The 25,360-nt window shown below is 38.4% G+C and overlaps 1 protein-coding gene across 1 annotated transcript in view; it reads left to right on the top strand.

The window, feature by feature from the left end:
* PARD3B (par-3 family cell polarity regulator beta) overlaps window positions 1–25,360 on the top strand; it is a 390,492-nt gene that overhangs the window by 154,031 nt on the left and 211,101 nt on the right. Inside the window, exons 5-6 of the mRNA XM_062498095.1 lie at window positions 12,017–12,108; window positions 22,039–22,125. Coding sequence (XP_062354079.1) covers window positions 12,017–12,108; window positions 22,039–22,125 — 179 coding nt within the window. The remainder of the gene's footprint in view (window positions 1–12,016; window positions 12,109–22,038; window positions 22,126–25,360) is intronic.

Here is a 25,360-nt window from a genome sequence, read left to right as displayed (position 1 = left end):
GGAATGAAGATGGGCACTTTGGTTTGTAGAATGCCCAAAGCCAAGGAGAGCATTTTTAAAGATAATTCCTTCCTGTACTGAGATGCACTGTGTGACCTCTATACTATCTTTGTGGCCAGATAAGATTGTTTTAAGAATTTAATCTGCGACTTTAACATTCACATATGCACATGCACACACAGGTGTATTTTTATATATGTACATATAAATGTAAAAAGTTTCCTTTGAGACTTTAACACCTCTAAGTATATGGAACAAATGGTTAAATATAATGGTGTCTGCAGGACAATACTGTTAGTCACTGATTCAGTAAGTTGCTTAGACTGGAGGAAGCTGTTTAAGTTTTAAATTAACTCAATGTGTGAATCTTCTGCAAAGTAAATAGATTTTCAGCCCACAAAGTTAAGGAGGAATATTTAACTCCCTGCAGGAATAAACATGCCTTTGATCTAAACAGGCAATGTAATTCTTAGTACCTTGTATTCAAGGGCTGCATTCCAAGCTGAGGAAGATCTGTGCTGATCACAGACTGTGGTTCCCTGGGACATTGTAGAAGCATCTTGGGAAAATCCTGGATGAGTGATCTCTGAGAGCTTTCAGGTCCTTGTCATGCTGTAGATTGGTCTCTCATGGGACCTGACTATTGGACTTAGGTGAAGATTTCTGATTTCCTGGAGTATAATAGAGAACGTGTTTTCTACTTTAACTTTTTAGCAGAGTATTTCCCCTGAAACATTTCACATTCCTTTTTAGTGTTTTTACTTTCAGGCAGAGTGCAGCAGAAGCTATCTTTCAATATCTCTTCTTTACACTATATTTTCAAGAAGTTAATTGTTGTCTCATCTCTTGATGTCCATGTGAATTGCTGACAAGTCTGTATACCACCATTAGACAGAAGGGCCTGTGACTTTTGCATTAGTACCTGAAGGGCACATATATGAGAGATGTGTCTGGGAGTTTGGTGTTCATGTTCTTCAATGTTACAAGCTTGGTGTTCAGCCATTGACAAGGACACACAATCAGGGAGGTACACCTCAGATATCTGGAGAAAAGGTTTTAAGTTACCCTTTGTATGCTTCTGTTTATTTCATAAAGTAAGCTCTGTCAGATTTTTCATGTTCTTATGCTTAACATGGCTTGGTTAATGTTTCTGAGACATCTGGGGCTTTGACTGTTTATACTGTACTGTACTGACCACTGTACTGTGCAGACATGCTTGTGCATTCTGGAGTACAGGAAATGTAGCTGTTCTACAAAGATTTCGTCAAAGTTTAAAAAATTCATTTAACTGTGCCACCTTTCTTGTGGCTCTCCCATCCACACATTCTTCAGGCTCCAGCATTACTTGCACACAGAATCATATCCTGATTGTTGTCTCTCTAGCGTTGCACTGAGGGTGCTCTAAATATTCATAATGTTATGTATATATCATTATTAGAAATCCTGGGCTATAAGCACGCTGTCATCCATTGTTCAGTAAACACAATTACATTGCCCTATCGTTCATCTCTAATGAATCCATGCTAATTGATTAATCAGTGCTGTTGCTCCACTACGATAATCCCATATGAGGAATAATAGTAACGTAACTAGCAATTACTAACATACATTGCACACTGAGGAAAACTTCACATAATGCACTGTAATAATAGTACATAATGCACGGGACAAATGCAGATGAGCAGGAGCAGAGCAGTGCCCCAGCCAGGCCTCGTGTTCCGTGGCACAGCTGTGACTTTTGGGAGGAGAGGTGGCCAGGTGGACTGGATTGCAGTGGTCTTTGGGCGTGTGACCCAGGGATTACTGGTGCAGGGACTATGTTGGGCTATCCCTGATGAGTGGGGTGTTACAAAAAGGTATGTCTGAGAAAATGGGGCAGTCTTTTCCTCTGGTGTTGGTTACTGAGGTGACTGCCTTCTTGGGTTAAGTATAGGTACAGCTGCGACTGCTGAAATAAGAGGAAAAGCATTCTTAGACCATTGAAGCATCTTACTGGTGTTACTGTTCCAAAGCAATGAATAGAAATTTCTGATCCAAGCTTAACATTGGCTCTCACAGGCTTGGAGTGTTGCTTGGCTGGCTGATGGTAGCAATGTGGTTATCCTTGCTTACAGAATCAGAACCAGTGGATCTATGGATTCCTGCTGACCAACCGAGACTGCTCAAGGCATCTCATTATACAAGCCATTCAGAAAGGGAATTAAAAGCAAAATATCAAATGCAGCCTTTAATGAAGACCCATTTTAACTCTGAAAATGGATTTGATTTTTAAATTTCGGAAACCTGTGTTGCTCATCCCATTGTCATTGGTGGTGGTGAAGACACATGTACTTTCCATTTTGATAAAAAAACTAGGTGAAGTCAATAAATAATTTATTGTGAGGAATAGAGATGCAAGGTTAAAGTATCATTTGTACATTGAGCTCTTAGGTAATACACACTTTTCAGAAGCCTTTCAGATAATATTGGGGGCATATTGTAACAAAAGCAGAAAGTTTTGATTCAGTAGTGAAATTACATTTTTAAAGTTTTCTTTATTGTGTGTTATGTTTGTGGGATTTTTTTTTTTTTTAAGTGTTCAGAATTAGTACCTTTATGTGGTGGTAAATCAAATTTTATTTGTGGGAGAAGTAGGGATGTGGCATCATACATAATAGTGTCCAGATAAGATTTAAATGTCCTCCAAGTACTACTTTTATGAAGAAATTATCCTGATGTAATGCATAGTGGGTTAAGAGATTTTTTTTTTCCTTTACATTAAAAAAGGAATACAAGCAGTTTCTCTCTAAATAAAGAAGAAATTAGTCAAAAAGCTTCGTGGTTTACAAATCTCTTGGTAAAATGTTTTGTCAATTAAAGATCTTGGGAGACTTCCAGCAGTGAGTGAAGCCAAGAAAGGTCATGCTGGTGTTCTCTTGGTCTGAGAAAATATTGTAGATTTTCTTTTAGAAACATTAATTTCTTTCCTGGTTTTTGCAATGTGAATTGCCCAGTGGCAGTTTCCAACCAAAAGAAGGGATTAGTGTGTATTTGTGGAGCTAATGATAGTGCACTTTTAAATTATGCTTGTTTCCATGGGAATAATTGCTTACAAATGATTTATATTGTAGCTAAGATGTCCAAAGTTTGTGCACCTTTTCTGATATATTTTTGTCTCCAATTGGATGATACAGACAAATTTTAGCTTGGAAACACCTGCTTCTTTGCTGCCTTGCACTGTGGATACCACTGCTAAATATTTTCTATAAATAAAAGGCCACCCATGTATTTCTGGGCAGTAAATTTAGCAACAGTCCTTAAAATATGAAAGTGTAATAAAAAAACTACAAGGTAAATAAAATAAAAATATTAACGTCCTAGGAGATAGCAGGTCAGCCAAAATATTTCAAGTGCTCTAAGCATGGCTTAATTCAAATGAATAATCTTGCTGAGAGGCAAATACTACAGACTGGGGCACAGAGTTCTCCTGGTATTGCTCTGTAGTGCCTCTGTAGGCTTGCAGTGCAGGCAGGAGCTCATGGGCAATTAAAACCAGCATGATAAATGGGGAGAGAGCTAATAAACATATCCCCTTTTTTAAAGGTGCCAGTGGTCATATGGCTGGCCAGTTAACTGCTTCCTTTAGATAATTATTCCAATATTGACAACTTCTAAAAGTTGTGAGCATATACCATATTAATTGTGTTTCCAGTAGTATTTTGGTGGGTGTTGGTGTGTGGGTTGTTTGGTTTGGGGGTTTTTGCACCCTTACTGGAACATTTCTGTTTATTTTAAGAGTTGGTTCTTGGCCAGTAGAGGTGCCAAAGCTTAATATTTATCAATATACCATCGCTGCTTTTAAAAGCAGCTTTCTGCTGTTTTGGAAAAGGCATTGCTCACACCTCAGCCTAGAAATTGTTAAAAATGTTGGGCCTAGGTCCAGAGTTTTATGTATAGGAAAGCTATTTCTGTAGGCTTTTAACTGAGGTATTTTTTGCATTTTTCTTTTTCTCTCAGCCCTTCACAAATTGAAGTATTTAGGCACTCCAGCTGCACCTCTTCCTTCCCTTCACCCATGCAAAATAACTGCCAAGGGAAGATGTGAACTTTCCAGTATTGTTACAACTAGCATTTTTTTTTTCTTTTCTCAGTGATAAAGAAGTTTTTCATATGAGGATTCTTGGAGTTCTCTTGCCAAAATCATAGGCAACAATTTTGATCCCTAGGCCTAAAATAATCCTTGATGTTCTTAATAATAAAGAACTTACTGCTTGTGTAGAACTTCAAGAAAATTTAAGAAACATTGCTTTTCCCAAGCAGAGAATGCTCCTCAGCTAGATTTTTGAATTATGAGGATGAAACAAATTGGGAGTAGGTATAGGGGAAGGGTCAGGGAGAGCATTTTGAAGGTTGATGTTGCCAAGGTGTGTTTTACATGCAGAAGTTGAACATGTCCAGAAGAGCTCAGTGGGAGTGCAGAGGGGAGAACGTGGCTGGTGTAGAACCTTTTCTCCCCCTGAAGAACTGAAGCTCCCCTGGTTTTGGTTCCTGCTGATTCTGATGCTCCCTGGAGCTGGGTTTGATGCTAAGGATATCTTCCTGATGTAGGCGGCAGGGACTCCTAGGTGTCTGCTGTCTTGGGACCAGTAGTAATTTGGGAAGGTAGACAAGGTTGGCTCCCACACTTAGCCCAGGAGCTGGGTATCCTTCCCTGGCATCGTGGGCTCTGCACATCGTGTTTGCTACTGAGAGTTTGCCCTCATGTTCTTCCGACTGAAGGTGTTGAGCACTGAGCTAAAGCCTAAGCAGTAACTTTGAAAATGCGTGTCTGTGTGTGCGTGATGCTCCTGTCCCACTTTTCCTAAAGATACTGAGCACTTCCCTTGGACTACACGTGTGATCCAGTTGCTCTGAGTCTGCTTCAGTGCCACCACAGCCAGAGTACTTGGATGTGCTGGGGACAGGGATTTCAGGCAGCAGTGTTGGCACTGGGCAGAGGGTGTGTAATCCACCAGTGCAGTCCAGCTGTAATGATGACCCTCAGCAGAATGTTGCTAACAGACAATCTGGGGGAATGATTTCTCACTCCAGACTGATTCTCAGGAGAGTGTCCATTCGTGCCCTTGATTTAAAATAACCTTTTAAATGCCAAGATCACAACTCACTACGATATTCAAGAAATCCTTTGGTAGTTGAGGGGAAAAGTATTGCTGTTGTGGTTCCTGAAACTGTCATGTAATTGCTAAAAGCCGTACTATATTATGGCTTTTCTTTGTGCTCTGCTAATTAAACATGAATTCACTTGGATGTTATTAAAAATATCTGAAGACATACGGCTATTCTTATGTTGAAAAATATCTTTTACCAGTCCAGTTGAATACATTTCAATTGACAGGATTGAAAGAGGCTGTGTGATTCTTATTTTCATAGTAGTTGACTGCCTAAAAATTATCTTTAGCAAGTGATTAATTGCATTTGTAGATACAGCACAATTGCATCAATTATCCATTTCAAATTAATTTCATTCTGAATAGTTGAGAGGATGATGTAGTTTAATCAGTAAGTGAAATGGAAGTATTGTAAGCTGTTTAGAAATACTTCCCACGTTCTATGGCACAGTGATTTCAATCAAGCCAGACCACTGGAAAAATAAGAAATACACAGTAACAAACATTAATACTTTTCCTTCAGTTTAGCAGCATTTTGTTATCTTCCTTTGCATTGGTTCCCACCCTTGATGTATTGATGTTAGCAATGCAGTGTGAATTATATTTTATTATGCTTATTTTGAAGGAATAAAGAAAAGCTGGGTTAAATTTAAAAAAATAATCTGGAATATTTTGAGGCATGCATGCCTTTGCAATACTAAACCATTCTTGCATATATTTTAGGAAGTGGTTTTGGGTGTTATGTAAAGCTGTGTGGACTGGAAGATTGGAAGTTAGTCTGTTATTATCTTGGTAATGATTAGCCAAGCAAACGAAACACAGATGTTGACACCAACTTCATACCTAATCCTTGAACGACTGTGAACAGCACCCAAAAAAACAAGCAATGCCTGACACAGTTGCTCACCACGCACTGCCTGATGCTCAGCCTGGTCCCTGAGTAGTGATTTGCCTCTCCCAGCCAGCTCCCCCAGTTTATGTCTGGCCATGATGTTCTTGGCTGTGGCTTGTTGTTGATGTTCTTGGCCCCCTTGGCCAGTTGGGGTCAGCTGTTCCAGCTGTGCTCCCTGCTGGCTCTTGGTGCACCCTCTCTGGCAGAGCACGGGAAACTGAGAAGTCCTTGACTTAGGGCTAGCACTACTCAGTAACAACCAAAATATCAGTAGTTTATCAATATTATTCTCTTACTAAATCCCAGACATAGTACTGTGCTAGGCACTAGGAAGGAAATTAATTCTGTTCCAGTCCAAACCAAGATTCCTCAGTTACAAAAGTTTCTTCCTACACAGAGGTGTTGCTGCTATAGTTATAGTACAGGTCTCTGCTTACTGGAAGCTTGTGATGTATTTCACTTGGCCAGATTGTTCCCTGGCCTAAGGGTAATCTGACTCTGTACATGGAAAACAATAAAAATAAGATAAATGTTTTCTTTATGAAGGGTTTTAGTGCCGCATCTTCAGTTAGGCCCATTGTGGATTTAAGGCTAAATAGAGGAAGAGAGATACTGATTTTCAATCTGAAGTATTTTGAAGGCTTGTGGTGTGCTGCATTCTTAATTTTGCAAACTGAGGCTAACGAGTATCATAATGAAGGGCAGTGGTTATTGTGGTTGAAGTTTCTTAGCCATTTCAGGAACACACAACTTAAATTTTGTCCCAACAGACCAAGTGAACCACAGAGAAGCCTTTTGGGCCTAAAAAGTCATGTACAGTTGGCAAGAACTTGAAAACAGCATAGAATGTTACTGCTAGGCATTACAGCAAGATATGTGTAACTTTGATTCAGCTTGGTTGCATTTTTACTGAACAACAAGGGGCCTTTATGTGTGTGTTCCATGAGTTATGTGGTCTTCTGTATGCCACGTCAGGTATTGCGTTTGTGGTTCTAGGTAAAGATAAACAACTTTATAACATGGACTAATTGGTTTGGGAATATTTATGGAAGTGTTGATTTTTAAAGCTAAATATAGTGCTATGGCTTTTTAAACTCATTCTGGCTGTCAGAAATGCTCACATGATCCTGAAAGTGTTGCTAAAAACGTTCAATTTTTAAATACGGTAATTAAAATTGGCTGTTGTGAGAGCAGTAGATGAGACATTTCCTGCATTTGTAAACTAAGCATCCCTTTCACCCCCAGGTTTCCTTGCATCTCACTGTTTATGTTGGTGGGATCTGAACTTTCTTGGAAGAAGGTTTGCTGTTGGCCCAGTAGGGAGAAGGGAGCTCTGCAGCCTGCCACCCTGCTCCATGACCTTCTGCTCTTTGATTTGGATTCTTTTCCTTTGTTTTAAAGAGCTGAGGCCTTCAGGGAATACAGTACTGGAAACTGCAACTTCAGACATACATTTTCACTTTTGTCATTAGAAGAAAGTCTCAGATAAAGATACTTTCCCTTGGGTATACCAGACTGTTTGAGTCCTAATTTCAGTGGATATGTGTATTTCTTCTATTAATAGATCTTCCTTACTTCCTTCAAGTTTATTGCTAGTGTTTGATGATCATTTTATACTCCAAGTGTATCCTGCACTCAGTATTTTCTCCAGTTCTTTTATTTAGAGTCCTTTTTTCTCTAAATTTATCTATTTTGAAATTTTTCTCATGTTGGCTATTGTATAATAAGTCTTTTTTCAAAGAAGATAGGATAGGTTTTGCTACACAGCTTTCCTAAAATTGATGTATTGGCAGTTTTATGCTATGAATTGTGTTCTGAGCCTACCAGAAAGACTTGAGGTGATTTAGGGCCCTTCTGTAGACCCTGGTGGCCTGTAAATATCTCTAATGTTTTCTTGCTGAGCTAGGTGGTATAGTCCGCTCTTGCATGAATGCTCTTGCAAACTTCAGCTGCAGAAGAACCTCAGCAAAAGATTTTTAACTAAAATGTAATTCAAAACTACACTCTAGCTAGAGTTTAGGTAGCAAACAGACGTAGTGTAGGTTTTTTTTTTTTTATTTGAAGATCCAAAATCCGGATTTTTTGGGTTGCAGGGATAGTGAGAAAACAGAGCAGTGGCACTGGTGGGCAGCCTGGCTATCAGGGCCACCACTGCTGTGTTGGCTGCTCAGGGCTGCACCCTTGGTTTGTAACACAAAGGATTGGTTGAACCATTTTCAGCCAGTTCTGTCTCTCTCTCTCTTTTTCTAGTCAAAAATGGATGCTTTCATGTCTCTGTCCAAAAGTGCCACTACTGCTTTTCCCCTCCAAAATTTTGTGGGCTTTATGAAATAAGCCTTTTCAAAAATTAAATAAAAAACCATAGACTTGGTCATATTCCCTAAGCATAGTAAGATCATGACTGACTGGATCATATTTTTTTGCTGGGGCTAACATATGCCCATGCTGACTGTTGAATTTGGAAGAGTGGATGTTGACAAAGTAGAAAATGTCAGCACTGGTACCTTCTACTGCCTCATGTACGTGTTTACCTATCTTGAGAGCTGTCACATAATGAATACAATATTCTTCCTAGCATTTGGGTTGCAGTTGTTAGCAAAGGATTGTTATTTACTAGAATCACTCTCTTCTGCTTACCCCTAATTTGAAGAACATGCTTTTGGTAGCACTAAGAAGAACTTCTTAATTCAAATTATCCCTATGTAAATAAATTTTAAAACTTCCACTGTTCTTAGATGCATATGTTTCCTTGGCTTTTGTTTTTACCACACCATTTTGCATTTTATTCCTATGTCCTTAGTGAAAACTGCAATTCTGTCACTGTAAATCTGTTACAGTGTCAGCTAAATTTGAGTCAAGGTTTTTTAGTCAGTGTTCTTAATTCTGCCACTATTGAGAAACTGACAATCAGTCTTTAAAAACTGAACAAGAGATTGAACGTTTTTGTGTGTATTGGATCATTGTCTTTGACAGTGTCTTTAATTGTGAATTTTTGGTTTGCTATTATTGCGTTTGTTTGTCGGGAGATGATCAGTTTAAATTTACTGTGCTTCTAATGTGGTACTCAAATAGGAAAGGAATTTGTCCATTTATAGTGATTGTTACGTGACTGGAGCTCTAATGGCATTCTCAGAGAGCTCACTTATAATGTCAGTGTTGTGATTCATGTTTCCTTGATCAGTTAAGCCATTAAATACATCTGGCTTTGTGTTTATTGACTTGAGCATGTGATAATCTGTGATATGTGGGAGCACTATACGCCTGCAAATCTAAACAGGCAGTGGTATGTAGGATGAGGGCTCTGACACTGAACTTTTTCTGAAATCCTTCAGCACACTTCTCTTCAGGCAGGAGAGGATGACTTTATTTTAAATTTAAACAAGTAAAACCCCTGCACCACAATAAACAATCTAACACACCAACCTAAAAAAAAAAAAAAACATAAACAAGAGAAACAGATAAAACAACTTGCAAGTGTTATGGACTCCAAACTTCATCTTGTAATTCCTTATGGAAGTTTTATCTTGTGGAAAGATAAAAATATGGGCATGTATGACTGTCAGGTGCCTCACAAGGTTACCCCATTATACCCCATTATTTTCTGGCACAGGAATGTTCATGCCTTGAAACATCTGAGATGTGTTTATTAATTGGAAGATCTCTTCCAATGGTCTGATACCTCTAGTATCTATAATAATACTCTTATCCAGCTTCAAGATACTTCCTGCCCATCTGGCCTTTAGCAGAAAAGAAAGCTGTTTGTTGCCATCTTTCTGTGAGGACCTCTTGCTTATCTGGGAGTGTAACTGTGCTCTTAGCAACGTTGTGCTGTGCCACAAAGCAAATTGACCTATGAGATTATACTAATTGATCAATTTTTTTTTTTCTTTCTGGTAAAAAATAAATCTGTGAGTCGGTCAGCAGGAGCAAGATACAAGAGTGTGTTCTGAACGTTAGTTTTTATTATTGCTGGGAAATCTGTTTCCCCAGAAGTGGGAGATAGGGGACAAGCATGGATGTAATCTCACCACAGCAAAAACAATAGTAACCAGAAGCCTAGAAACAGAGAAATAGCATAGCATATATAGCTTGTGTAGAGTAGACTGCAAGGGGACACTTCAGATGGCAAAACATTTCAGAGGCATGAGCAGCATGTACTGTCATGTACTGTGCTGCAGCCAGTGTCTGGGAGAGAAGAGTCTAGTTCATCTCAACCCTGAATCTGCTCGTGGCATGACTAAATTTAACTTCCCATGAAGTAGAGCCTTTGTAGCACCAGTGTTTTCAGCAGCAGGCTAACAGAGGTTAGCTTTGTGGGGAGCATTGTTGTTAAAGGGTTTGTCTGCTTCCAGCATCTGCTGCTAGCAAGACACGTTTTTTAAAAGCTTTTGTCAAGATGAAGTTTTAACATAGGAAGGCTGTGTGTCCGATTTCTGTTGGTAATGCACTGTTTGAGGTTAAACTCTTGATTTATGAGATTAGTATGGAATATACTTCATGCAACAAGAATTGTTGCTTGACATGTGGTTCCACTGTGAAAAGTGATTGGAAGAGATGGCACATACTCAATACACAGCTTTTAAAAGAGGTTCTTTATTAGTGGCAGAAGTTCACTTTGAATGAACTATATTGGTCTTGCAGTTGAGGCCAAGTCTGTTGGCTTCTGCTCTAATTAATTCACAAAGAGCATCACTACCAGTATTATAGGCTCAAAAGCACCATGTGAACCAAAAGGGATCCAGCTTAGTTTATATCTCAAGTGTTTGCTTGCAAGGCTGCTTGTGATTTTGAAGCACAAGGCAACCTGCACTTGCCCCCAGCTCTCTTGATACTTGTGAGCTAAGAATAAGTATACAAGTCTGTGAGGGACTGGAAACACCAAATCTTTAAAGCCATCTTCTTAATAGAAACATCTTTTGAGAGAAGTTGGAACTTCTAATAACCACTGTAGAACCTCTGTTTAAAATTAAATTATCTATGTAGTTGGCTTTGTTCTTTGAAATTCATTTATAGCATTGCTACCTTTTGCCTTGAGATAACTTAATATGGCAAGTGTATACACTGGAAAACTACCACCACAACAACAGGAAAAAAATAATTATTAACTTTAGCCTTTATCTAGTTAAGATCAGGCTCTGAATTGAATTCTCTTAGTGTGTTGACAGCTGAAGATTTATGTCTTCCAGCTCTATTCCTGTTGCAGAGTTGACAGAAGTGACCTCTCCAAAAGAGGTCTTTGTTATGGATCTTGCTCTGTTTACATTATGGCCATAAGGATTGGGATGAAGTACAGTATGTTAAAGCTAATACATCACCTGCTGACAGTGGTCTTATCTCATTGGTAACTATTTCCCTCTCCAGTATGAAAAAAATGCAAACATTGAGTGCAAGGATCACAAAAGAAAGCTAAATAATAGTTTTCAAGAGCTTTAGAAGTGGTGTCTGGACTCCGTGTGCACTGTATTTTTTGTGTCTGATTGTTCAAATGGCTGCATAATTTCTTTTTCTGGGAAGCTACTCTGAAAATATGTCTTTGCCAGATAAACACTGCCAAGGGATAGAACACATAAAAAAAAGCTGTTGGGTTTACTCAAGGTCTGCGTGATCTCTTGGGAGAAAGGCGGCTGCTCGGAGTGGGAGGGAATGGCACTCAGGTTAGGTAGGCAGAGAAGAAAGTAAAGCAGTACAACTTTACAACATTAAGTTGTACAACATTGAGCTTCTCCAGTGGAAGGGTGGTGGGACTGGCATGAGGAGAAGTATTTTAGATACCCTGCTGTTTCTCCGAATGCTGTGTCACAGGTGCTCCATCCAGAATGGGTCTTGCAGTCCCCACTGTCAGTGAGATGATGTTATTTTATGGCTGACTTTCTCTTCCAAATACAGACTTAAAAACACAAGCACAGCATTGTTCTCTATAATTCTGTAATATAATTATGTACATAGTTTCAATATGTGCTTTGAAATCTCTCAACAGGCTGCTTCCCAGGCATCCTTTCAGGACGGGGAGGTGACCCTCACTGGACCCACAGAAGTGCTGTTGGCTCAGAGGGCCCGGCTCCCTAGCAGGTAGGAACATCTTCTGTTCGGCGCTAGCTCAAGTGTGATTTATCAACTTATACAAGACTGACTTCTCCTTCCAGCTGCACCTCTGGTTTTGCTTCTCATCACCGTGATCTCTTCTCCCTCCTGCCTTTCCCACCCTAAAATTGTATTTGATGCACATACCAGACCACGTATTTGAGCACCTTGTTACCCTCGTTGATAAATATGAATGATTTTTTGTGCTGCTTGTAATACAGGGTACAGGGTAAGGGGGAAATCTGGGTTTTGGTTTCTATTCAGTCCTGCAAGTGTTTAATGTCTTAAGATAGAGGATGTTCCTAAATAATATATTATATATATAATTATCATGATTATATTTTATATATATATACTGAACCATATAATCCTAAAGTTACCTCCTTTGGTTTAAATGTCACCTCCAATACTGAGTGGTAAAGTTATTACTTTGCTATATCCTGTAGTAGATTTTGTATCTGTGTTTATACACAGTGTAAACTACAGCTAATATTTGCAATGTTTCCCTGTGCATTCCTTCACTGGAGAAGTCAGTGAAATAAATCCTTCTCTTCATTTTTGATGAACAAGAGATGGCCTATGCTGTTGTATCCCAGTGTGGTCATGGTCCCATTTCTATTTTGGGAAATAACTTTTTATTTTAACCAGTCTAAATTTTGAACAACACTTAGGTAAATATATAATCTATATTGGAAACCAGTAGAGTAAAACTTAAGAGCTGAATAGCTGAAACAAGAGGAGAAGAAGTTAGGTGCTCTCAAGAGGTTTAGTAATGAGCAATAATGTTTATTTCACCTGAAATCAAAGGGAAAATTCTAAATGGCTGAAAGAAAATTGAAAAATAATGATTTTGTAAATTTGTTACATCAAATTATCAAGCCAGGGTGCCATAGTGTCAGAGTAAATTGGTCAGATCTTCAGTGATGGTATTGAAGTGTTTTCATGCTGCTGTTTTTCTATCTCATCATAAGCTTAAATTTCACTTTTGACTGGTGATTCAGGTTGTGCTGAAGTCACCTTTTTGAGAAGGTAGAGGAATTCAATACCTTGTCCAGTATCTCATGTTTGTTGCAGAACTCTTGAGATATATATATATATATAGCACACTGTATAATTAAATTAAGAAGTGTTACATGACAAACTTCTATGTGACAGCTAAAATTTGAAAAATTAATCTGCTTCAATTTTAATGATGGCAGATAGTCATTTGCTATAATTCTGCAGCTTATAGTTGTTTGTCAAAACAGTACAAGATAAAACTCATGAAATAAACAGTGTATGCACGCCTTAATCTTCAAGCATTTATCCTTGCAAACATCTGAGAAAAAACAAGTCTTAATATTCCCATTTTACCTACATCAGGTCTGGGAAAGAGGCATGAATATGTACCCCATGCCTGTGGAGAAGTTTGCAAGAGCAGGGACTCAAACTTTGCTGGTGGTCAGGGCCATGCCAGGATTTGTGCAGAAGGATCACCTTTCCTTTCACAGCATGTCAAAAATCTGTCTTTTCCTTACAAGGGAATTAATTTCTCAGTTCTTCTTGCTCTTTGAGTCATAACTTCAGTAATTTTATGGTCAATTTTATCATGTTGGTACAGTTGTGTTTTTCAACTCGGTCTGTCTGGGTTTTTTCCTCCTTTCTGGAGGCCTCCTTGTCACCCAGTGCCTAAACCATTTTGTAATTCCTTCTCCTGCCTGCTGATACTGATACATATTTTTAGAATGGTCTCATCATGAAAAGGAGCTGGCATGCTTTCCCAGCTTCCCTGCACCTGCCAGGCCTCTGGGATACACACCTGCTGATTAGTGTTCATCATGCAGGTATAGAACTTAGTTTAGCCATTAATGCGTGTTTTCTGTTCCTGGAATGTTACCAAAGACTTCTACAGCTTCTTTCACCTGAGGTAATTATTATGCATCACCAAATATATGCAGTCATTTGTCTCTTGATCCGTTAATTTGTAATGGGGATTAATCAAGCACTGTGCACGCTCTTCGTATTTACAGTTTTCCTTATGCCTTTAGTAGGGTGTTTTAGACTATCTAAGTCCTCTTAGGAATTTTCTGAGAGCATATTGTTGTTTATTGAGTTAAACAATTTGTTGCTTGCGTTTGGGATTCTTCAGAGGAGGGTTTTGATACTTGTTTGCTCTATAATTTGGTGGCATTGATGGAAATTGGAAATTGGAATGGAAATGGAATGGATGGAAATTGGAAAGATTGATGATGAAGACACCTTGTGATACTTTTCAGAGGTATTCAGTTTTCTGAAGCAGCCAGGTCTTCTCTGGCATGTCACAAACCAGGCAAGAATAAGCTTAGTTTTCTGTAGATCTCTTACAATTTTTGCTGGAGTCTGCAAACTGTCTTGACATAGGAACACAGAAGGAAAAATAATGAAGAATATAAATTGGGACCCACTTGATTTATGCCAGAGTATCAATCAGGTGTTGAACAGATAGATAACAGAGGGAAAGCTGGCCCAAAGAAAGTATTCCCAAGAATCTTTTTGTATTTGTAATAGTTTTCTTCCTTTTTTTGAGATGAATTGTCTTAATCTTGATTGAGATTGCATTGTCTGAAAAATACTGGCCAAAACCAACCAAGCAGATGAAAATCAAAACAAAATGGAGGGGAAGGAGCAGTTTTTCATAGTCACAGTAGAGTAATTCTACTCTACATATCAAAATATGCCTTGTTTGTGGTTCCTGTATCCTGAGGTGATGTAAAAAAACCACAGTTTTGTCTGCAAGAATTGAGATGGGTACTGTGAGCAAGTTTTCATCAAAATTGTGAATTATATTGGAGTATTTGTAAAATGTTCCACTTTCTTCAGACAGTGAACATGAGAGGAATTCTGAATGAAGTATTTTGCTAAGTTAGTTCTTAGCTCTGTGAAATTCACAGGAATTTCAAGTCAAAGGATTTAAATTTTGTAGCAATGGTTTGATTTTTGTTTGGCTTTTTTCTTGTCAGTTTTTTTAACTGTTTTTCCAAAAGTGTTTTCATTAGGAGTAGAAGGTTTATAAAGGGAAATAATGAATCACTAGAGACCATCTGTCCGTCTCAATTATCTTTATTTGATTGAGTGTAAGTAAGGAAGGTTTTATTAATAAAATAAATAATAAAACTATTTTTTTCCACAAGCATTGAAACAATCATCTTGATATCTGATTAGTCTCCTTTCTGAAAGAGCTACTCGAAAATTCTGATTTATTCAGATATTTTTCTTGTTGAATTTTAAAGTTGTTAGGGCTGTAAGGGATCACCAGGTCTTTAACCCTTCATTTAAATAAGCCACATCAAGAGATGTTAATAAAGGTAATATTTCAGCCTAATTGTGAGCTACTCCATGCTGTGGACAAAAGGCTATGGAAGGAAGAAAACCTCTACTGGCCCTGCTGCTTTCCCTGCTTACCTTCCTGTCACTGAGTTTTCGAAGTTTAAGGCCTATAATACTTGAGCAAAATAGCAGCTTGACACCTGAGAAAATGATCTGAGCCTTCTCATCAGAACACCAACCTGTCTGAGGTCAGAGTCCCTTTCTAACTGCAGCCAATAATGGGCATTTCAGAGGGAAGCAGAGAAAAAGTGTACCGTGATTAATATTTCATGACTGAGAAGTCAGTTGAACTTTAAGATCCAGACTTGGATTGTTTTATATTCCTCACTCAAGCAGGAAAACGGTTTGATTTGTAGAAAGCCAGTTCACTGCTTTAAGTTGGTGAAATCAGTTGCACATGGAGTAAATGAGTGTGAGTATCAAGGGGTTTTGGCTCCTCTGCTTAGAAGTTAATGGGAATTCCCTTTGCCTGGAGTCTCTTAAAACATTTCACTGCAGAAGTACTGGGAAAGTTTTCAGGACTGTATCCCTTGGGAGTCTGAAAATTTTAATCTGACATTTTGAGAGTTGAACTTTCCTGTAGGAGAGACTTAAAAACGTTGGGTCATTGGAATGTTTTTTAATGGAATAAATAATGACGATCCTCTTGTAAATTCTGAAGGTGGCTTTGTTGTTGTTTATTTGCAAGTAAAGATGATGTTCAGGGTAAAGGAAGCCAAGCTACTGCCATCAGTGTATAAAATTTTGTATTTCTCTGTGCCTTTTTTCATGTTCTATACTAGGTCTGAAAGATTTTCATAGTAAGATCAGGGTCTTGATACACTATATATGGTCAGGTAGATATTTGTCACAGCTTTTAGCACTGAATTCCTCAGCACACCGTACATGGGACTACTGGTTTTAAAAAGCTTGCTTTTCTCAGTAAAAATTACTGTGTTGAGGAACAGTAAATATGATGAATCTGCTTGCAAGTGGATGTTTAGCTTAATAGCAGTGGATTAGTTGGAACGCAAAGGGTAATTTATGCATAGATAATTCATTATGTGTTTTCATTATGTTCGCTTTTGCTGTCTTCCCACTTCTTTTTAGCAGAGGTCAGGGTCAGTTCCTTGGTTTAAGCACTGTAGATACATAATTAAAGTGTAGCTGAAGCATTTTCCCCTTCTCTGTGTTTTCCTATTTTTAACCTACTACGTCTTTCATTAGTCTAACAACAGAGAATTGGAATAATTTAATTTGAAGAAAAAAGACACACAACTCCAGTGCTCACAGGCTGTCTGATTTCTCTCTAAAACTTGAGAGTTAATCTTGTGAGAGCTAATTTTACCGTGGGGGAAAAAATCTGGAAAAATTAGATTAATGCATTTTAGTTAGGAAAAGGTGATTTGTGTCCTCTTGAAACCTGAAACTGAAAGATCATGGCATTATTTCATAGTAAATATTTGAACTTTGTGGGTAGTTTGTTTAGTGTTGTGTAGAATGGAGCAGCTCCCATGTTCCTATCTCTTATAAGAGGGTGACCACTTTCCTTTACTGTACCTGGAACACTTATCCTTGCCTGCACACCGAGTTGATTTTTTTCCTCTCCTTGTAGGGTGCTCTCTAGCCCTATTTAGGTATTGCTCTGATTTTCATCATTTGAGTGTGTTCACACTACATAACATCTTGAGTTCCAGCTCCTTCTCCAGGGCTTTCAAGACATTTTCATCGAAGGTTTGAGCACCTAGTTGAAAAGAGGCAAGGAAATAGGCTAAAAGGGGTAGGAGGTAGGTGGGGAGTGTGCTATCTGACAGGTTTAATTTAGCTGACTACTCTGGAAGCCTTCTCTGGATGAATGGGGACAAATGCTTTATTATCATCAGTAACTGTATTGGTTTAGTATGTGAAAAAAGTACGTGGCAGAGTCATCAGTCTCTGTATTTGGATAAATCTGTGCACACTTCCTCTTGAAAATGCCCTATGGGAATTTGTCATCCCCTGTAGGCCCGTGCTCTCTACCAAACACCTTTTGTCAGTGGATGCTCTCTCTGCTGGAATGGTAGCATTGCAGGGGAAGAGGCATGGAACGGGAGGTGCGAGTGAAGAACAAGTAGGGAGATAGAGCTTAATAACTGTGTCTGTGAGCTCTCTGCATCTGACTGGCATTTAATTTACCTTTTACTTGGCCGTGGTCAATATAAACACCACCTAGCATGTTCAGACTGTGCTTTTCTGTTTGCAAGGGAAGCATTGACATTCTGCACTGAATTTTTTTTTTTTTTTTTCAGATATGGCATCTTACTAATCTGTACCTTTTCTTAAAAACACTTTAGAAAGTGTTGAATATGACTAAAACTGCAAAGGAAAGTGCCACTGGAATGGTAAATACTTTGTGTTTACTGAAGCAGTAGCTTCTAGTGACACACACATGGTGACAAGTTTTGCCCAGTAACCCATGCATTAAGCAGCTTTTCTGAGGTACTGTCTTCACTGTGTTGCAAAACAATTAATCTGCTTTAGGCTGTGCCTGCTGCATTCTCCAGGAGCATTCCTACCAGGTATTTGTAGCTGGGGAAGGTCAGAGCACCTCAGTGAACTCGGTCTTGCTGCAACAATGTGTAACTTTTATTTCTGGAGGGGGTTCCCTTTGAAGTGTGCTCAGTGGCTGGGATGGGTTCTTCAGTGTTCTTGGGTAGTTCACAGAGAAGCTTTCAGCTAATAGATATTTTCCCTTTATGTAACCACAAACTGCTGATTCTTGATACAGGTTTCAGGAGAGGGAGCTGTAGTGTTCCACAGCGAGGACACTGCAAATCTGAGGATCAGATGGATTCATGACTAAATATGACCACTAAATGTGCAACATTCCATTTAAATTTGCTTTCCGTGTTGCCAATGCTGTGCATGCCCTCGACTCATGTGTACACTTTATCTCTTTTTTGAACAGTACTTATCAGCATTTTTAATAATATGCGTGGCAAGCCTTGTTGGCAAATGCGATAGATGGTAAAGAATCTGTCAGAAATCAATAATAGCAAACAAAGAAGAATTTAAATAGCAAATGATGACAGCTTCTTCAGGTTAAAAATCAATAGTACAGCATCTTGGATCGAGTCATTCTGGACAGGTCTTCTTCCCTTTGAGGTGTGAGACCTGAGGCACCTTTGGTGCAGCAAGGGGAAGGGAGGTGCCAGCATGTGTTGGAAGAAGCCTGAGTGCTGTGATTCTGGTTGGGGTGAACCCTGCACTTTGGAGAAATTTCACTGACGTAAAGGCTTTTTTAAAGTTTGGTCTTTTTGACTCCTGTAAGAATGTACCTCTATGTATTCCATAGAGACTGGGTTCCAGGTTCAGCAAGGACAGGATTTCCTGAGGTAGGAGCTGCATCTGCTCCTGTAAGAGCAAGGAGGAGATACTCAGAGTGCAGCCTACTGATGTGCCCTCTTTGCATCACTCACCAATGCTCCCAGCCTCTCATCCCAGCTAGGAATTTTACTCCAGATCTTTTATACTGACTTGATGGGCCAGACTTGCATTTTCTTTTACTGCAAAGGGTGTTTAAGATCTGTAGGGGAGATTTCAAAGGGCAGTAGGTCACAAGTAGTTTACTAACTTCTGGAATTTATTTTTTTTCCCTCTTTGGGTGTCTGTTTTTAAAATGTGTTGAATACTGCAAAAAAATCTATAAATTACATTCTCTGTTGTCATAGCTATCATAGCTACTTTATTAGACACTAATTCTGCTTTGTCCTACTCCTTCTTTAATTTTTTTAACTTAGCTCTGTCAAACTGAAGAGTCCTAGCACCTGTGTGTCCCATGTGCCTTTGGAATTTAGTAATTAGTATTCTTAGAGCTCATCCTATTTAGGATCTCACTCAGCCATGCCCTTTTCCTGAATACTTTCTCCAGTACAGTATAAACTGTAAGCCAGCGTGAAATAGTACAGTGCTGAGTTCAGCTGTCCTTTTGGGCAGATTAAACCTGCCCAAAGAGGGACAGAACAAGTGAATGACACCAAATGTGTCTGTCTCTAATCTTTGAGGTTCTTAAACAAGTTTAAAAAAAAATAACCAAAACAAATCAAATCTCGGGTGTTCTGGTTTTTAAATTTTTTATCTGTCATGCTGTCATAGGTATAATATAAAAATAACATGTCCTCAAAGATCCATGAAAGTTGGTGTGAAAAGCTCTTCTTGGCTGTAACTAAGAGTTCCATTTGTTTGAGAAGGAGGAGTCTATTTGGAGTCATGGATTTTTGGTTAAAATAATTCCAAAGTTCTCAGTATGTCTCTACAGAGTGTGCTCTCATTCTGAACGTTTAGTGCTCTAGAACATCCATAAGTTTTACGATACACCAGAATTTTTTCAAGTAATACACAATGTCCATGTGGGCTGTTTGCTTTCACAAAGCTGACTGTTTTTCTTAGTGTGTAGCTTTCATGTTCAACTTAAAAATAAGTTTGTATGTTTTCTTTGGCTTTCAGCCTACTTATAACTGTAAGAGCATTGATTTAATATGACAGCTCACTTGTCTGTTGTGATAGCCCTCAAAAAAATTCCTCCTCTGTTTTACAGTGGCTTAGGAAGACAACTCCTCCTTAGAGCACATAGGGTTATTTGGGGACAGTTATAACTTCAATTTTCACTGTACAAATGAAAGCCCATTCACTACTTCTGATCATTTTCTGAAACTGAAGGGCTTGGCTGCTTAATTTACTTATGCGTTTTGAAGTTCAAAAGGCAATAAAAGTAGCCCTTTAATTATCTTTCTTTGTGTGTTAAGAGAATTGGAGGAAGTAGAAGATGGAACTGAAAGAGGAGTTAATTTCCTATGCATGCATTGTTGAGGGTTTTTGGTAACCACCTTGATTAGCTATTCTAACTAGCTTTACATGAAAAAAAAATGTTTTTAAAAAATCTTACGGGAATCTTTTCTCAGGATTTCCTCATTTGCATAATGAAGCGGGGGGAATGCAGGAAAAAAAAAATCCACCAATGCCTGTTGGTGGTGTTATAAAGTAACGTGTAAATCTGTTACTTTGGGATCAGTGGTGGCTTGTTGTTTGGGGTCTTTCCATTTAATATCTAGAGAACAGATTCATTATAGTGCCAGCATTTTTGGAATAATGGTTTCCATTTAAAAAAAAAGCTCCCCAAAACTCACTCTGTCTCCTAATTTAAAAAAAAAAAAAGTTTACAAACTTATTTTCCAGTCTTATACTGTATTTAGCCAATCAAGAGAAGAATTATTGTAATTTAAGGTCATTTGCAGTAAGTGTGCTCCTTGGGAGAGGGCTTCGTCGTGCCATGTTGGGTTCACCTTGTACCTAGTGTGGTGTAACTGTGCTGCCACTTCAAGGGTGATCACAGATTCCTGATGGGTTATAGTGCATTTTTACTGATTCTTGAATCAAATCAAATGATCATAAGGCCATGGGTCAGCAAAATCAGTCAGCTGGTACCAGGGGAAGTTGTGGTACTGGGGAGAAATCATCTGAGGGAAGGAGGGCAGGGTCATAGGAGAGAGTCAGCCTTGGTCATCTTATCTAGCAAATGTGTGCTCTCTGGATGTGGTGCACAGGGAAAGATCAGGAGTGTCTTTCTCACTAGCAGTCTGCACTTGGTCACTTAGACTGAGTCTTTAACTCAGGGCAGTATCTGAAGTGGCCATTTGGCTCCGTTTCACGTGTTCTGTCCACACTGTAGGATTGGCATGCACTCACAGCTCAGAGTCCAGGAGCTGTCTGCTGGCCACTGCTCCTGGGTGCTGGGGCTGTTCAGTACCGTGGCAGGGGAGGGAGGGAGTATTTTGGAAGATGGACGCTACTGTGAAAAGAAGGAACAAGGTCTACTGACAAACAGACATTGCTAATTTTTAAGGTTCTAGCCAGTTAAGGTACCTTCCTTTTCAAGTTGTGGTCACACAGAATAAAGGTCACTGTAAGGCTGGCAGTTTAAAATAGTCAATAGGAAGTGAAACAGCACATGCCATGAAACAGCATAAGTCTGTCAGAGATAATACAGAGGTTTTTAATAATGGTGTTTGAGGAAGGAAACTTTTTGATAAAATGAGCTGAGTTGCACTACTAATCACAATTTGTTCTGTTCTTTCTTTGTCATAGAGGTCGTATGCAACTGGGGGAAGAAATCAGTATGTTTAATGTGATTTGACTTGAAAGTCTCTATGTCCTTTCTGTGTGATCTTCATGTTTGTAATGCGGCCACATGGGGAAATTAAAGCAAATCACATGGAGCTTAAATTAAGAACATGTAAAATAACCTCCCCCTCTTTTTTTTTTTTTTTTTTTAATGAAGGCACTTGAAAGCTTATTCTTGAATACTCTAATTAATTTGCTTGAAGGTTAACTTCGGAAAATGTCTAGGATTTGATTTCTTTCCCTTTTAGAAAACACAAATGCTAATCTGAAACAATTAAAGAATTTCATGGCTGCTTTAATTTTATGTTCTTATATTAGTGAGCTCTGAGTCAAGTATTTTTTCTACTTTTTCTGCTATCTGATCAATCAGGAATTTGTTTTTAATGTGGAGAATTCTCTGAATAGTCTTATTTGTTTCCCTGTGCTCTTTCTTAGTGAAATGACAAAAACAGTGGAGATTTCTGGGGAAGGTGGACCCTTGGGAATACACGTAGTGCCCTTTTTTTCATCCTTGAGTGGAAGGTAAGATATTTTCTGCATTGCTCAAGAAGTATATTAATGAAACTATTTCAGTTGTGCTTATCTTAAAATACCTACTATTTACCGAAAGGAAAACAAAAATTGGTCTATGACACTGTCTTCCATCACTGAAATGTTTACTACTCCAAGTTCTGTATAAGGCAACCACAGAATAATTTAGATTGGAAAGTACCTCAAAGATACTTGAGTCCAACCTTTGACTGATCTTCATCTTGTGAACGAGACCACTGCACACAGTGTCATGTCCAGTGGCTTTCAGTCAATAGTAACATCTTTGTTTGTATATGCCCTTTGAATTGTCTCTGGTTTTATTCTCTGAGTGGTGAACTGGACTCAGTAGTTTTGCATGGTGTTGGGTTGGTTTTGTTTTGCTGTTGTGGGCTTGTTTGATTGTGTTTGTTGTTGTGTTTTGTTTTTCCTAATTGAATATCTCGGCATAGGCTCTCTCTTAGTGACATACCAGACAAGAAGAGTCAAAAAAATTGCTTGCCTGCTCATACCTCATATTTTTCAAGTCATCTTTCAGATTTGATTGCATAGCATTTATAAAATGTGCTCTATACCATGAACCTTTCTTTGTCACAATACAATTACTTTAATTATAAATGATTTAACAAAGTCCGTCGAGATCACAAAAGCCTATTATAGCAGTGTGCTCATATTGATGTGCTGTAGTTAAGACTGTGTCAGCATTTTCATTATAGCTGTTTTCCAAGCTATGTAACTTGGATGTGTTAAAAAAAAAAAAACCAAAAAAAAAAACCTAGGCTGAGATTTGACATACAGAGGCTTAGCCAGAGAGTTAATTTGACACTGGCAGCTGTGAATAAGAGATGGGAAATTGCCAGAGCCATAGATTACATTACTTTATAGCAAAATGGCTGCCTGTTACACAACGACAATTATTGCAAAAGTAAAAAATGTCTAGTTCTTAAATGTTTCTTCACTTGTCAGCTTTCATGTAGGACAGAGAAAGCGAAGGATTGAATTACCTTGTAGAGGTCTGGTTTTTTTGGCAAGATCTGAATTTGTAAGTGGACACAAATTAATTCAGATTGTTTTTATTTACCGAAAGGGAGAATAGATGTCCATCTGCTGCCTGTAAAAATGGCTTCACTATCTCAAGAAGAGAGTTGGTCTTAGATGGCAAGTGTCAGAGATCTGAATTGTGTCCTTGGTTTGTGGACTGCTTCTTTGTCTTGAGAAAGCCACTTTGTTACCCATTCTGAGCTGCAGACTGGAGCTCTTTGATATAGGCATGCCATAAAGGTTGTAGTGTGTGCACTATATTACAAGGTCTTTCAGTAAAACAATTTTGATTCAATTACAAGCTATTAAAATCAATAATTGTTGTGACTGATATGCACTTTTATACTTGAGTATCACTGTGCTGAGTGCAGCTTTTAAAGAATTGCAAGAAGTCGTGTTCCTTGGTCGACATTGTATTCATGTTAATATGTCCTTACTTAAAAAGGCTTTTGGAGATCTGCTGAACTAGAGGGGTCGTTGACAGATGGACTACTGGTTGTTTAGGTAGTTTTCTTTGCATTTTAGTGACCCTTGGCAGAACTGTACTGATACCTTTAAAGTTGAAGCGCCATACTCAAATGGCTTGACCTTCTTTTTTAATCTAGCCTGAGACTCAAATATAAATTGTAACTCAACATAACACGAGAAAGTACAGAAAAACATCTTTTATTTCTTTTGGTGACATGATAGAATTTATGAGGACATGCTGGCCATGACTAACTGGGTCTGGTATTTAAATTGTAAAGTTATCTTCTAATAAGGCAATGCTGGCTTTAGCCAGGTGCTGCTGCAGGCCCAGTCATTAAAACTTCATATTAATTTACAAAATCTTAGTTTGTACAGGAACTACAAAAGTAATAGAAATAATTTCCCCCATTTATTTTGCACTTAAATGTATCATTAAAAACAGGAAATTAAAATTTAATAGTGCATTAGAAGGCTAAAATTTAGGCTGTGGATAAAAGCAGTAGAGGCATGAATTCAAGCTGGCACAGTCTGTGTAAGTCAAGCCATGTGGGCAGTACAGAACACACAAGTTTCAGACAAGTGGGCAATCATATTGCATTATATGAATGCAGTGTCTACACATACAGGATTAGTGAGCAACCAACTTAATTTGTAATTTCGTTTATTTCTGTACTTTCACTGGTTTGCATTTTAACACAGTTGTATTTAATTAGTTCTTAGGGTTATGGTTTTTGACTGCCATTAGTTGGATGTCATCAAAAGTCTGCGTCCCCTAACCACTTCTGCCCTTTTTAATCCTTTGGGGAAAGGTAACACTCATTACAAGACAATCTTTATGATATTAAATCACTTTTTTCTGTTAGATACTTCAAAGCACTAATATTTGGTAGGAACCAAATTTTCACTTAGTAATTGATAGGACAGAAGTACAAATTTTTAATGTTCTTGGACAATAAATCTCAAATCAGATGCTCAGTGAATGTAGTATCACTTGAAATAGTTAATGGCATACTGTGAATCTGTTGAATGGACTTGGATATGAGGGGCAGTCATAAATCTGAGACAAAAATACAGGACTTCTGTTTTGTGATTGGAGTTGTGGCACGTTGAAAATTGCACATTAATATTTTATGGAGTATAACCAATAGAAAATGATCTCTAAAGGTCACCTTTGATGACCATCTTTGATGCTGAAGTGGTATGGAAATGTAGTGGACAAAGATTGATTATAAAAGTTCTTCAGAAACTCGCAGTTGTCAGGATTTTTTGGACACTGTAGTGGTGTCATTGGATATAGCTATGTTGAATTATAGTTTGCAATACAGAGGTGTTCCAGGTAGGTCAGGACTAGCCTAGCACTCCCAGCAGAGTTACTGACACAGGAGTTTTGCACCACCCACACTGGCTCAGTTATTGCATTATTCTGTGCTGCACCTCCGTTTTCACTTGCACTTATCTTTTTAACTTGTAGTTTGGGCGTTGATGTTCTGCTGCTCTCCTGCCACAAAGATGAGTAGTATTGCTGTCTTGTATCAAAGCAAGGGACCTTGGCACCTGAAAAGCTTCAGAGGTGCTTTCAGAAGTAGAAAAGCCAGTTATTTTTGTGTCTCATTCTAACTCCTGTATATTTTACTGTAGTCAAGGCAGAAAATTACTTTTAATCTGTTTGTTCTTTTCTTTGGAGCAGTAGAGCAGAAAAATATTGCATAAGTTACATTGA

Source organism: Cinclus cinclus, chromosome 9 (genome assembly GCF_963662255.1).
Source record: "Cinclus cinclus chromosome 9, bCinCin1.1, whole genome shotgun sequence".
Classification (NCBI taxonomy): Eukaryota; Metazoa; Chordata; class Aves; order Passeriformes; family Cinclidae; genus Cinclus; species Cinclus cinclus.
This window is presented reverse-complemented; position numbering and strand designations above follow the sequence as displayed.